Source organism: Hyla sarda, chromosome 1 (assembly GCF_029499605.1).
Source record: "Hyla sarda isolate aHylSar1 chromosome 1, aHylSar1.hap1, whole genome shotgun sequence".
Lineage (NCBI taxonomy): Eukaryota > Metazoa > Chordata > Amphibia > Anura > Hylidae > Hyla > Hyla sarda.
The window spans coordinates 600979168-600994534 of NC_079189.1; the positions used below are offsets into that span (position 1 = coordinate 600979168).

Below are 15367 nucleotides of genomic sequence, written 5' to 3' on the forward strand. Positions count from 1 at the left end.
AATATCCGAATTATAAAATATATTGTTAATTAAACCGCACGGTCAATAGCGTACACGCAAAAAAATTCCAAAGTTCAAAATTGTGTACTTTTGGTCACTTTTTATATCACGAATGAATGAATAAAAAGCGATCAAAAAGTCCGATCAATACAAAAATGGTACCGATAAAAACTTCAAATCCCGGTGCAAAAAAATGAGCCCTCATACCTCCCCATATGCGGAAAAATAAAGTTATAGGGGTCAGAAAATGACAATTTTAAGCGTATACATTTTCCTGCATGTAATTATGATTTTTTCCAAAAGTACGACAAAATTAAACCTATATAAGTAGGGGATCATTTTAATCGTATGGACCTACAGAATAATGATAAGGTGTCATTTTTACCGAAAAATTTACTGTGTAGAAACGGAAGCCCCCAAAAGTTACAAAATTGTGTTTTTTCTTAAATTTTGTCGCACAATGATTTTTTCCGTTTCTCCGTAGATTTTTGGGTAAAATGACTGATGTCATTACAAAGTAGAATTGGTAGCGCAAAAAATAAGCCATCATATGGATTTTTAGGTCAAAATTGAAAGAATTATGCAAAAACGGAAAAAACTCCTGGTCCTTAAGGGGTTAAGGCAATATATTTAAGATCTAAAAGTACAAAGAAAGATACAGTAAATCCAAACACAAGCAAACATATTATGAAAGAAAATATTTATATACTATTAATAGGAGGTTTTAATTTGGTGTATATATATATATATATATATATATATATATATATATACACACACACATACAGGTTTTTTCATAAAATATTGTGCAAAGATGATCTATAGGTGTGTTATCTGGATTCCATTTGCTTATTTGGTAATTCTGGATATTTTATTTAGTGCACTCAATTTCTTTTTTCCTTTCATTTTACCAGCTGTATTCCTTTCTTGTATTCTGGGTAATAATGTATTTAAGTTTGGTAGCCAGTGGTACAGTCAAAACCAGGGTACCGCGATGGGTACCCCGGTTGCATGTACCCTGGCTAATCTTTTTCTAGATTGTTTTGAAGAACGGTATGTCTTTTGTCTCAGTAACCCCTACCTTAAATTTATACGTTGTTATTTTCGATTTGTAGACGACGTGTTTATGTTACGGAGTGGGTCGGTAGAAGACTTCGAACAGTTCGTGTCGTTGTTGAATAACAATGACATGAACATGTTGTTCACTTGCAAACATAGTAAAGAGGAATTGGAATTCCTGGATGTGCGGGTGGCGGCAGAGGATGGTGAGTTAGTAACAAAAGGTTACAGGAAAAGTACAGCATCCAACTCATACCTCCATTACCAAAGCTACCACCCGGCACATACCAGGAATGCAATTCCGTATGGCCAGTACCTGTGCCTGAAGCGCATAAATAGCGCTGAAGAAACATTCGAAGCACAGGCACAAACCCTAACTGAGCAGCTTCTTTTAAGAGGCTACCCACAAGAGGTTCTAACCAAAGCCCTAACTAGAGCCAGAAAACTAGATAGAAAAAAACTTCTTTCCAAAAAGACTGTGAAAAGAACTACTAAAAAATCAGAAGATGAGAGGTTCTGTTTCTCTTTCAGGTACAGTCCGGTAAAAAGTATAAAGTGCCATACTTTCGAACTGGCACCTGATCGAGAGAGATCCTCTGATCGGTAATATTAGAAAAAACAGGCCACTTGTCACCTTCAAACGTACTAAGAATTAAGGATCGACCGATATTGTTTTTTTAGGGCCGATACCGATAATCTGTGGAGGTTAGGGCTGATAGCTGATAACTTATACCGATATTCCGGTATACGTTATCGGCTATTTATCCCCCCGCGACACCGCTGCAGATCATTGATTTAAAGCGGGCGCTTTAAATCAATGCACTGCAGTGGCTTTTGCGGTGCCATAGGCCGCCGCCACCACCCGCTTCTTTCCCCCTTCCTGTCAGGGTGGTCCAGGCCATCCATCCTTCCTGTAGTGTCCGGCGGCATTCCGGGTGGAGGGTGAACCGGTCCTGGCTGTCCTTCTTCTCTGGGGGTTCTCTTCTCCACTCCGGGCAGGCTTCGGCCTAGTAACGCAGCATAGACGCCGCTGCGCAGTGACGCCCGTGCGCAGCGACGCACCTGACGTCACGGCGTAGCGGCGTCTATGCTGCGTTACTAGGCCGAAGCCTGCCCGGAGTGGAGAAGAGAACCCCCAGAGAAGAAGGACAGCCAGGACCGGTTCACCCTCCACCCGGAATGCCGCCGGACACTACAGGAAGGATGGATGGCTCGGACCACCCCCATTACGGGTAAGTTTAATTTTTTTTTATTGACTCGGAGGGTGGGGGAGGGGCCTGACCGGTATAGCGGTATGGGCAAAAATCCATACCGTGGAAGAAAAAAAACAGTATCCGGTTCATACCGGTATACCGCCCAGCACTACGGTGGGGGGTGCGACGTGGTGCGGTGGGTCGGTCGCTAAGGAAGGGGTAAGGTCTGTTGAAGCTCAGTAGGAGCGAAACAATTGTTACCTGAAGCACGCGCACTGGCGTCCACACCCGGACGGGTGATATGCCGTTTTACGCACCTGCACTTTATGGAAAATAAAGAATACGAAATAAAAGACAACGGTGAGTGCCATTCCTTTTCTCTACTGAAAGTATTTTTTGGATTATGGACACTGTATCTTCTTGGGGAGTTGAGCGCCACCTATTGTACAGGGACTGACTGGGTTCCTTCAGAGGAGTCAGAGGAGAGTCTGGCAGTGCCGGACAGCTTTCTCTAATCCAAGCCTTTCTTGTATAATCAACAATAAAAAAAAGTAAGTAAACTTTTACTCTCCTGTGTGAGTTCTTTGATGTGTAACAAGAATAGATTTTTGAGAAAAATATTTTCCACATTCTGAACAAGAAAAACGTTTCTTTCCTGAGTGAGTTCCTTGATGTCTATCAAGATGCGATTTCCGATAATAACATTTTCCACATTCTAAACATGCGAATGGTTTCTCCCCTGCGTGAGTTCTATGGTGTATAAGAAGATACGATCTCCTAGTAAAACGTTTGCCACATTCTGAACATGAAAAGGGCTTTGTTCCTGAGTGGGTTCTTAGATGGGCCAAAAGACTTGATTTTATGCTAAAACATTTCCCACATTCAGAACATGAAAATGGCTTCACCCCTGTGTGACATGTAAGATGTTTAAGAAGATCTGGTTTCTGAAAGAAACATTTGCCACATTCTGAACACGAATACGGTTTCTTTCCTGAGTGAGTTTCTTGATGTCTAGCAAGATGTGATTTTTGAGTATAACATTTCCCACATTCTGGGCATAAAAATGGCTTCTCCCCTGTGTGACAAGTAAGATGTTTGATGAGATTTGATTTCTGAGCAAAACATTTGTCACATTCTGGACATGAATAAGGTTTCTTCCCTGAGTGGATTCTTTCATGTGTAACAAGCATTGCTTTTTTAGAAAAACATTTTCCACATTCAGAACATGTGAATGGCTTCTCTCCTGTGTGTGCTCTGTGATGTTCTGTAAGATTTGATTTCTGAGTGAAACATTTGCCACATTCTGAACATGAAAATGGCTTCTCTCCTGTGTGAGTTCTTTGATGTTCAACAAGATTTGATTTCTGAGTATAGCATTTGCCACATTCTGAACATGAAAATGGTTTCACCCCCATGTGAGTTTGTTGATGTTTAATAAGATCGGATTGCCGAACACAACATTTACCACATTCAGTACATGCAAATGGCTTCTCTCCTGTGTGACTTCTTTGATGATCAGCAAGATGTAAGTTTGTAGTAAAGCCTTTCCCACATTCTGAGCACGCAAATGGCTTCTCTGTCATGTGAGTTCTTTGATGTTGAACAAGATGTGATGCCGCAGTAAAACATTTTCCACATTCTGTACATGCAAACGGCTTCTCCCCCGTGTGAATTCTCTGATGTTTAGTAAGATCTGATTTAAAAGTAAAGCATTTGCCACACTCCAAACATGAAAATGGTTTTTCCCCTGTGTGAGTTCGTTGATGCTCAACAAGATGTGATTTCTGAGTAAAACATTTGCCACATTCTGAACACGAAAACGGCTTCTCCCCTGTGTGAGTTCTCTCATGTATAAGAAGATAAGATTTCCTAGTAAAACATTTACCACATTCTGAACATGAAGCTGGCTTCTTCCCTGTTTGAGACCTTTGATGTTGAACTAGATTTGACTTCACAGCAAAACGTTTCCCATGTTCTAAACATGGGGATGGCTTCTTAACAGTCTGTAATGGATCAGAAGACAGGACGGGTATAACAGGATGAGATGACAGATCTTGTCTGTGAAGGGCTGAGGGTGTATCTGGGATAATGGAATGTTCTTCATATGTATCTTGTGTGATATCATCATCTGCTTTATAATATGAAGATAGAAGATTCTCCTCTGATCTCCTGGTACAGTCGTCTGTCAAGGATAACACAGATTGTATTACTTTTAATTATCATAACCATGTACATTATATAACATTTATATATACAGAGAGTAATTTATTAACTAAGACAGCGATGGCAACAGATCATTGATGTTTTTTTGGGCTATAGCCTCACTCACATATATGATATTTTATCTCCATATTCCAGCTGTATTCTACATCCATATTATAAATGCACATTATGTGTTATCGCCTGTAGCGGGGTTACATTTTTATCCATATTTAGTTTATATTATGGCTGAATAGGAGAATATACAGCAGAAAGGACTGACAGGACACAGATCTTAAAAAGTGCCATACAAAATTGTTGTAGTCTGTGACTAAATAGAATCAGTGACTCTTCTCTGCATTTAGTAATTACAACTATCCTGGGCAATTACCTGTAGGAATTTCCTCCTTATACTGCTCATCACTGCTCACATCTGTCTCTTCTTCCTTTATGTCTGTAGTGTTAATATAGATCAGATCTTTCCCTGTAGGAATGTCCTCCTTATACTGCTCATCACCGCTCACATCTGTCTCTTCTTCTTCTTCCTTTATGTCTGTAGCATTAATATAGATCAGATCTTTCCCTGTAGGAATGTCCTCCTTATACTGCTCATCACCGCTCACATCTGTCTCTTCTTCTTTTATGTCTGTAACATGAATATTAATGTCCTCCTCATACTGCTCATTAACCCTAACATCTGTCTCTTCTTCCATTGTGTCTATAGGGTTAACATAGCTCAGATCTTTCCTTGTAGGAATGTCCTCCTTATACTGCTTATCACTGCTCACATCTGTCTCCTCTTCTTTTCTTGTGTTTGTAACATTAATATATCTCAGATCTTTCCCTGTAGGAATGTCCTCCTTATACTGCTCATGACTGCTCACATCTATCTCTTCTTCTTCTTTTATGTCTGTAGCATTAATATTGTTCAGATCTTTCTCCCGATTCATAACCTGTGAAATAAATATTGTAAAAGTCATCAGACAGTAGGATAGGTCACCTGGAATGTTTTATATGAGCAGAAAAGATCATTAATTATAATGGTGGACAGAAAAGACAGGAGTAAGTCTTCTAGAAGCTGGATCACTGAAAGCCTCAGGACCCTCATACACATGTATATCCGGCTAGACAGATTTCAGGTTGTGTCAGTGGAGGAGATCAGCTCCTGCCAGACACCTCTGGGGTTTGTCTCAGGGGAAATAAAGGATCAGATGGGTATAAATCCAACCTGTTGGTTCCTTATTCCAACCAGCAGTCTCCATAGCCAGAAAACTGTGAGAAGATCCAGACAACATGTAATGTCTATGGTCGGCTTTATCCTGTCATCTCCACCTTTCTCATTCCACAAGTATAAAGCATATAATACTGTAGGATAAAACAAGACTGAACACAAGAGCTTCACAGCCCTTCTACAGATCATAGGGAATATCTCCATCTACCTGATCCTGATCCTGTGGAAGAAGAGGACGGGGACACCTCTCTGCTGCTGTTCTCTTACTGGATCTGACTGTAGGGAACACATACAGAGACTGAATTCATTCTTTACATACAAATAATGAGAGGACGTGTGTATATAGTCATGTCTATTACCTGCTGATGTGAGGGGCTGCTGATCCTCCATCATCACCTGATCCTTGTACTGATCCTTGTGTCCTTCTACATACTCCCACTCCTCCATGGAGAAATACACCGCCACGTCCTGACACCTTATAGGAACCTGACACACAATGATACAGTCATCACCCCGACCCCTCCAGTGGTGTTACTGTATAATGTCCCAGCATTCCCAGCAGTGTCACCTCTCCAGTCATCACCAGACCCCTCCATTACTGTATAATGTCCCAGCATTCCCAGCAGTGTCACCTCTCCAGTCATCACCAGACCCCTCCATTACTGTATAATGTCCCAGCATTCCCAGCAGTGTCACCTCTCCAGTCATCACCAGACCCCTCCATTACTGTATAATGTCCCAGCATTCCCAGCAGTGTCACCTCTCCAGTCATCACCAGACCCCTCCATTACTGTATAATGTCCCAGCAGTGTCACCTCTCCAGTCATCACCAGACCCCTCCATTACTGTATAATGTCCCAGCAGTGTCACCTCTCCAGTCATCACCAGACCCCTCCATTACTGTATAATGTCCCAGCATTCCCAGCAGTGTCACCTCTCCAGTCATCACCAGACCCCTCCATTACTGTATAATGTCCCAGCATTCCCAGCAGTGTCCCCTCTCCAGTCATCACCAGACCCCTCCATTACTGTATAATGTCCCAGCATTCCCAGCAGTGTCACCTCTCCAGTCATCACCAGACCCCTCCATTACTGTATAATGTCCCAGCATTCCCAGCAGTGTCACCTCTCCAGTCATCACCAGACCCCTCCATTACTGTATAATGTCCCAGCAGTGTCACCTCTCCAGTCATCACCAGACTCCTCCATTACTGTATAATGTCCCAGCAGTGTCACCTCTCCAGTCATCACCAGACCCCTCCATTACTGTATAATGTCCCAGCAGTGTCACCTCTCCAGTCATCACCAGACCCCTCCATTACTGTATAATGTCCCAGCAGTGTCACCTCTCCAGTCATCACCAGACCCCTCCATTACTGTATAATGTCCCAGCAGTGTCACCTCTCCAGTCATCACCAGACCCCTCCATTACTGTATAATGTCCCAGCAGTGTCACCTCTCCAGTCATCACCAGACTCCTCCATTACTGTATAATGTCCCAGCATTCCCAGCAGTGTCACCTCTCCAGTCATCACCAGACCCCTCCATTACTGTATAATGTCCCAGCAGTGTCACCTCTCCAGTCATCACCAGACCCCTCCATTACTGTATAATGTCCCAGCAGTGTCACCTGTCCAGTCATCACCAGACCCCTCCATTACTGTATAATGTCCCAGCAGTGTCACCTCTCCAGTCATCACCAGACTCCTCCATTACTGTATAATGTCCCAGCATTCCCAGCAGTGTCACCTCTCCAGTCATCACCAGACCCCTCCATTACTGTATAATGTCCCAGCAGTGTCACCTCTCCAGTCATCACCAGACCCCTCCATTACTGTATAATGTCCCAGCAGTGTCACCTCTCCAGTCATCACCAGACCCCTCCATTACTGTATAATGTCCCAGCATTCCCAGCAGTGTCACCTCTCCAGTCATCACCAGACCCTTGCATTACTGTATAATGTCCCAGCATTCCCAGCAGTGTCACCTCTCCAGTCATCACCAGACTCCTCCATTACTGTATAATGTCCCAGCATTCCCAGCAGTGTCACCTCTCCAGTCATCACCAGACCCCTCCATTACTGTATAATGTCCCAGCAGGGTCACCTCTCCAGTCATCACCAGACCCCTCCATTACTGTATAATGTCCCAGCATTCCCAGCAGTGTCACCTCTCCAGTCATCACCAGACCCCTCCATTACAGTATAATGTCCCAGCAGTGTCACCTCTCCAGTCATCACCAGACCCCTCCATTACTGTATAATGTCCCAGCATTCCCAGCAGTGTCACCTCTCCAGTCATCACCAGACCCCTCCATTACTGTATAATGTCCCAGCATTCCCAGCAGTGTCACCTCTCCAGTCATCACCAGACCCCTCCATTACTGTATAATGTCCCAGCATTCCCAGCAGGGTCACCTCTCCAGTCATCAAGAATATCCTTAACATAGGGCTCCTGATGACATCACAATCCTCATATATATATATATATACACTACATACCTCCACCGCAGACTGTACAGAGCCGGGTACTTACCCTGTGCTTACACCACCTGCCATGATGTCACAGTCATGTGATCAGTCACATGGAGAAAGAGGAGGAGGAGTCACATGATCAGGGGCTGCTGCTCTAGGCTCATCTGCTCAGTGTATGCAGGACTCTGCTGTGCTGGTTGTGATCGCTGCTGGATGAGCTGAAGTTATGTGTATGCAGCAGAGCTGTGTGTGTGTGATGTGCGTGGTGCAGAGCTGTGTATGTGTGTGTTATATATGTCTGCAGCAGAGCTGTGTGTAATGTGCATGTAGCTGAGCTGTATGTGTACACAGTAGAGCTGTATATGTGTAATGTACATGTAGCTGAGCTGTATATGTACACAGTAGAGCTGTATATGTAATGTGCATGTAGCTGAGCTGTATGTGTACACAGTAGAGCTGTATATGTGTAATGTACATGTAGCTGAGCTGTATGTGTACACAGTAGAGCTGTATATGTGTAATGTGCATGTAGCTGAGCTGTATGTGTACACAGTAGAGCTGTATATGTGTAATGTGCATGTAGCTGAGCTGTATGTGTACACAGTAGAGCTGTATATGTGTAATGTACATGTAGCTGAGCTGTATATGTGTAATGTGCATGTAGCTGAGCTGTATGTGTACACAGTAGAGCTGTATATGTGTAATGTGCATGTAGCTGAGCTGTATGTGTACACAGTAGAGCTGTATATGTGTAATGTACATGTAGCTGAGCTGTATATGTGTAATGTACATGTAGCTGAGCTGTATGTGTACACAGTAGAGCTGTATATGTGTAATGTACATGTAGCTGAGCTGTATGTGTACATGGTAGAGCTGTATATGTGTAATGTACATGTAGCTGAGCTGTATGTGTAATGTACATGTAGCTGAGCTGTATGTGTACACAGTAGAGCTGTATATGTGTAATGTACATGTAGCTGAGCTGTATGTGTACACAGTAGTGCTGTATATGTGTAATGTGCATGTAGCTGAGCTGTATGTGTACACAGTAGAGCTGTATATGTGTAATGTACATGTAGCTGAGCTGTATGTGTACACAGTAGAGCTGTATATGTGTAATGTGCATGTAGCTGAGCTGTGTGTACACAGTAGAGCTGTATATGTGTAATGTACATGTAGCTGAGCTGTATGTGTACACAGTAGAGCTGTATATGTGTAATGTGCATGTAGCCGAGCTGTATGTGTACACAGTAGAGCTGTATATGTGTAATGTACATGTAGCTGAGCTGTATGTGTACACAGTAGAGCTGTATATGTGTAATGTGCATGTAGCTGAGCTGTATGTGTACACAGTAGAGCTGTATATGTGTAATGTACATGTAGCTGAGCTGTATGTGTACACAGTAGAGCTGTATATGTGTAATGTACATGTAGCTGAGCTGTATGTGTACACAGTAGAGCTGTATATGTGTAATGTGCATGTAGCTGAGCTGTATGTGTACACAGTAGAGCTGTATATGTGTAATGTACATGTAGCTGAGCTGTATGTGTACACAGTAGAGCTGTATATGTGTAATGTGCATGTAGCTGAGCTGTATGTGTACACAGTAGAGCTATATATGTGTAATGTGCATGTAGTTGAGCTGTATGTGTACACAGTAGAGCTGTATAGGTGTAATGTACATGTAGCTGAGCTGTATGTGTACACAGTAGAGCTGTATATGTGTACACAGTAGAGCTGTATATGTGTAATGTACATGTAGCTGAGCTGTATGTGTACACAGTAGAGCTGTATATGTGTAATGTACATGTAGCTGAGCTGTATGTACACAGTAGAGCTGTATATGTGTAATGTACATGTAGCTGAGCTGTATGTGTACACAGTAGAGCTGTATATGTGTAATGTACATGTAGCTGAGCTGTATGTGTACACAGTAGAGCTGTATATGTGTAATGTACATGTAGCTGAGCTGTATGTGTACACAGTAGTGCTGTATATGTGTAATGTACATGTAGCTGAGCTGTATGTGTACACAGTAGAGCTGTATATGTGTAATGTACATGTAGCTGAGCTGTATGTACACAGTAGAGCTGTATATGTGTAATGTGCATGTAGCTGAGCTGTATGTGTACACAGTAGAGCTGTATATGTGTAATGTACATGTAGCTGAGCTGTATGTGTGCACAGTACAGCTGTATATGTAGCTGTCGATTTCAGGAACTGTCCAGAGCTGCATAGGTTTGCTATGGGGATTTGCTCTGGCTCTGGACAGTTCCTGACATGGACAGAGGTGTCAGCAGAGAGCACTGTGGTCTGACTTAAAAGAATTACACAACTTCCTGTGGAGCATACAGCAGCTGATAAGTACTGTAAGAATTAAGATTTTTAAATAGAAGTAACTTACAAATTGGTTTGAAAAAAAAAAAAAAAGTTTTTCACCGGAGTACCCCTTTGATGTATTGTGACCTAATATTCTGTTTTCCACACTAACCTGCCGAGAGGATGTTAAAGTCCTGGACAATCTCCACAGGCTGAGAGTAACGCAAGCAGAAAGTCCTATAGACTCGAATGGGTCTTTAGACAAAAACTTTGTTAAAAAAAAAAATAACTAAAAAACTTCACATAAGGGGCAGTTTAGAGTTGATTCAAAGGGGTACTCCACTGGAAAACTTTATTTTATCAACTGGTGCCAGAAAGTTAAACAGATTTGTAAATTTCTTCTATAAAAAAAATCTTTATCCTTCCAATACTTATCAGCTGCTGTATGCTCTACAGGAAGTTGTGTAGTTCTTTCATGACCACAGTGCTCTCTGCTGACACCTCTGTCCATATCAGGAACTGTCCATAATGGGAGCAAATCCCCATAGCAAACCTCTCCTACTATGGACAGTTCCTGACATGGATAGAGGTGTCAGCAGAGAGCACTGTGGTCAGACAGAAAGAAAATTCAAAAAGAAGAGAACTTCCTCTGTAGGATACAGAAGCTGACAAGTACTGGAAGGATTAAGATTTTTAAATAGAAGTAATTTACAAATCTATTTAACTTTCTGGCACCAGCGGAGTACCCCTTTAACACTAATATTTTTAGTCACCATAGAAGTAGAAATGACAAATCAAGTCATTTCTGACATTTTACATACTTTTTCTTACCATAGTACAACGCACACACTACTGGAATCTACAGGCCCTGCCGCTGTGCGCACCGACACCTAGAGGATATGAGCGGAGTTCCTGCTTAACGCGCTGTCAGTATTCTACACCGCACAACATCCGTTTATGTACGAGATGAGCACAGCCCCTTCGGTCTATACCAACTTTTTGTTTCCTTAAAGCGGTACTCCACTGTCCCAGTGTTCGTAACATTTTGTTCCAAAAGCTTGGAGTGGCGGCGGGGTTGTGACATCATGGCCACGCCCCCTTAATGTAAGTCTATGGGATGGGGCGATCACACATCTTATCCCCTTTCCTTTGAATAGGAGATAAGAAGATAAGATGTCAGGGGGTGGAGTACCCCTTTAAAGTGAATCTGTCATCCACGTCACCTGTACTTACATGCTGGTACAGGTTTATAGTGCGGGTGACGCCAATTACATTTGTCTTTATAGCTCTGTAATTCGTGCCTCCGTTCCTTCCTGGCTGAAAATTTTAAGGGGTACTCCCGTGGAAAACTTTTTTTTTTTTTTTTTTTAATCAACTGGTGCCTGAAAGTTAAACAGATTTGTAAATTACTTCTATTAAAAAAAATCTGAATCCTTCAAGTACTTTTTAGGGGCTGTATACTACAGAGGAAATGCTTTTCTTTTTGGATTTCTCTTCTGTCACGAGCACAGTGCTCTCTGCTGACCTCTGCTGTCCATTTTTGGAACTGTCCAGAGCAGGAGAAAATCCCTATAGCAAACATGTGCTGCTCTGGACAGTTCTTAAAATGGACAGAGATGTCAGCAGAGAGCACTTCCTCTGTAGTATACAGCCGATTAAAATATATTGGAAGGATTAAGATTTTTTAATAGAAGTGATTTACAAATCTGTTTAACTTTATGGCACCAGCTGATTTAAAAAAAAAAAAAAAGTTTTCCACAGGAGTACTCCTTTAAATATGCAAAATAATTTGGCTTGGTGCACTTGGGGCGTTCCCTTGCCCTGGGTGCACTGTGTCATGCCCTCTTCATGTTCCTCTCTCTTCATCATAGAGATCTTACGTACTGTTGTCACGCAGTTACAATTGCACATACGCCACTAAGATGGCCACAACTGGTACACAGCACCACTTGACTTCCAGCGCATGCGCGATTGTCAGTGCGAGAGGACAGTAAGTGAGAGCACTCTGCTCGATAAATGTGCGTGAAGAGGGCGTTAACATGGAAGATGCGTGCCTGACCTCACAGTGCACTCTGGGCGGGGGAACATCCCAGATGCACCGATCCACCTAATTTGCATGTGTACATTTTAGGCCACAGCAGAGGTATGGAAGCACGGGATCATAAAACAGCCATTGTAACCAGCATCACCCACACTATAAGCCTAATGACAGATTACCTTAAAGGGGCACTCCGCCCCTAGACATCTTATCCCCTATCCAAAGGATCGTCGGGTGCAGCGCCAGAGGCTCGTGACGTTCCGGCCGCGCCCTGCTCATGATATCACTGCCACGCCCCCTTGATGCAAGTCTATGGGAGGGGGCGTGACGGCTCTGCCCTGCATCACCAGTCACTTTGTGCATCAGATGTCTGGGGTGTCACAGCTGAGATGGCGGCGGGACCCCCACAATCAGACAGAATAGGGGATAAGATGTCTATGGGCTGCTCAGCGTTTTGAAAAAACTGTTCCGAATGCGGGAGCCGGGAGCTTGTGACGTCATGCCCCGCCCCTCTCAATGCAAGTCTATGCGAAGGGGCGTGACATCTGGTGCCAGAATTTTAAACAGATTTGTAAATTACTTCTATTTAAAAATCTTAATCCTTCCAGTACATGTTAGCTGCTGTATACTACAGAGGAAGTGCTTTTCTTTTTGAATTTCTTTTCAGTCTGACCACAGTGCTCTCTGCTGACACCTCTGACCATGTCAGGAACTGTTTAGAGCAGAAGAGGTTTGCTATGGGGATTTGCTCCTACACTGGACAGTTCCTGACATGGACAGAGGTGTCAGCAGAGAGCACTGTGGTCAGACTGGAAAGAAATGTAAAAAGAAAAGAACTTCCTCTGTAGTATACAGCAACTAATAAGTGCTGGAAGGATTTTTTTTGAAAAGAATTGTTTTTCACCAGAGTACCCCTTTAAGTAAGGAAGATCCCCTAGAGTAGGAGACAGGGCTACTCTCTTATATAACACCATTTTATACAGTCATGGCCTTAAATGTTTTTCAACAAAATGAAGTATTTCTCACAGAAAAGGATTGCAGTAACACATGTTTTGCTATACACATGTTTATTCCCTTTGTGTGTATTGGAACTAAACCAAAAAAGGAGGGAAAAAAAGCAACTTGGACATAATGTCACCAAACTCCAAAAATGGGCTGGACAAAATTATTGGCTCCCTTTCAAAGTTGTGGAATAATAAGATTGTTTCAAGCATGCCTTGCTCCTTGAAACTCACCTGGGGCAGAGCAATATAAAAATCACACCTGAAAGCAGATAAAAAGGAGAGAAGTTCACTTAGTCTTTGCATTGTGTGCCTGTGTGTGCCACACTAAGTATGAACAACAGAAAAAGAAGAGAACTGTCTGAAAATTGTGGAAAAATATCAACAATCTCAAGGTTACAAGTCCATCTCCAGAGATCTAGATTTGCCTTTGTCCACAGTGTGCAACATTATCAAGAAGTTTGCAACCCCCATGGCACTGTAGCTTATGACCCTGGACGTGGACAGAAGAGAAAAATTTATGAAAGGTGTCAATGCAGGATAGTCTGGATGGTGGTTAAGCAGCCCCAAACAAGTTCCAAAGATATTCAAGCCAGACTCAGGGAGCATCAGTGTCATCACAAACAATCCGTCAACATTTAAATGAAATGAAATGCTATGGCAGGAGACCCAGGAGGACCCCACTATGGAGGAGACCCAGGAGGACCCCACTATGGAGGAGACCCAGGAGGACCCCACTGCTGACACAGAGACATAAATAAGCAACACTACATTTTGTCAAAATGAACTTGAGTAAACAAAATCCTTCTGGGAAAATGTCTTGTGGACAGATGAGACCAAAAGAGCTTTTTGGTAAAGCACATCATTCTACTGTTTACCGAAAACGGAATGAGGCCTACAAAGAAAAGAACACAGTACCTACAGTGAAATATGGGGGAGGGTCAATGATGTTTTGGGTTGTTTTGCTGCCTCTGGCACTGGGGGCCTTGAATGTGTACAAGACATCATGAAATCTGAGGATTACCAACGGATTTTGGGTCGCACTGTACAGACCAGTGTCAGAAAGCTGGGTTTGTGTCTGAGTTCTTGGGTCTTCCAGCAGGACAATGACCCCAAACATACATCAAAAAGCCCCCAGAAATGGATAGCAACAAAGCGCTGGAGAGTCCTGAAGTGGCAGCAATGAGTCCAGATCTAAATCCCATTGATCACCTGTGGAGAGATCTTAAAATTACTGTTGGGAAAAGGCGCCTTCCAATAAGAGAGACCTGGAGCAGTTTGTAAAGGAAGAGTGGTCCAACATTCCGGCTGAGAGGTGTAAGGAGCTTATTGATGGTTATAGGAAGTGACTGATTTCAGTTATTTTTTCCAAAGGGTGTGCAACCAAATATTAAGTTAAGGGTGCCAATAATTTTGTCCAGACCATTTTTGGAGTTTGGTGACATTATGTCCAATTTGCTTTTTTTCCTCCCTTTTTTGGTTTATTTACAATACACACAAAGGGAATAAACATGTGTATAGCAAAACATGTGTTACTGCAATCCTTTTCTGTGAGAATACTTCATTTTCTAGAAAAATTTCAGGGGTGTCAACATTTACGGCCATGACTGTATGTGATATAAGGGGGAAAATGGAACCTGATTTTATGTGTCTACTCTGGTCATGTCCTGGAATTCTTACCTTTTGAATGGAAATAACGTCTTTCCGAGGTGTTTCGATTTCCAGCACTAGATACTCATGGAATATGCATCTTCTCCATGAGGAGCATTGGCCAAGTCATAACCACATGAGAGAGACTTTTTGTTCTACATGAGCCTCTTTTCCTAACATGCAAACTATAGTGATGACATAG

At 42.6% G+C, this 15367-nt stretch overlaps 2 protein-coding genes across 3 annotated transcripts in view; one reads left to right on the forward strand and one right to left on the reverse strand.

Annotated features, from left to right (window-relative positions):
- Positions 1-15367, forward strand: part of LOC130296459 (oocyte zinc finger protein XlCOF7.1-like) — a 120128-nt gene that overhangs the window by 34474 nt on the left and 70287 nt on the right. The gene's annotated exons all lie outside the window — the stretch shown is intronic.
- Positions 2276-15367, reverse strand: part of LOC130296518 (oocyte zinc finger protein XlCOF6-like) — a 208051-nt gene continuing 194959 nt past the window's right edge. Inside the window, exons 1-5 of one of the 2 annotated variants that reach the window (XM_056548144.1) lie at positions 15196-15323; positions 6042-6168; positions 5891-5958; positions 4843-5404; positions 2276-4434 (exon numbers count right to left, since the gene is read on the reverse strand). In XM_056548144.1, the coding sequence (XP_056404119.1) occupies positions 2816-4434; positions 4843-5404; positions 5891-5958; positions 6042-6129 (2337 nt within the window). In that variant the 5' untranslated portion in view covers positions 6130-6168; positions 15196-15323 and the 3' untranslated portion in view covers positions 2276-2815. Of the gene's footprint in view, positions 4435-4842; positions 5405-5890; positions 5959-6041; positions 6169-15195; positions 15324-15367 lie in introns of those variants that run through there. The other variant, XM_056548136.1, reaches the window with a different exon arrangement.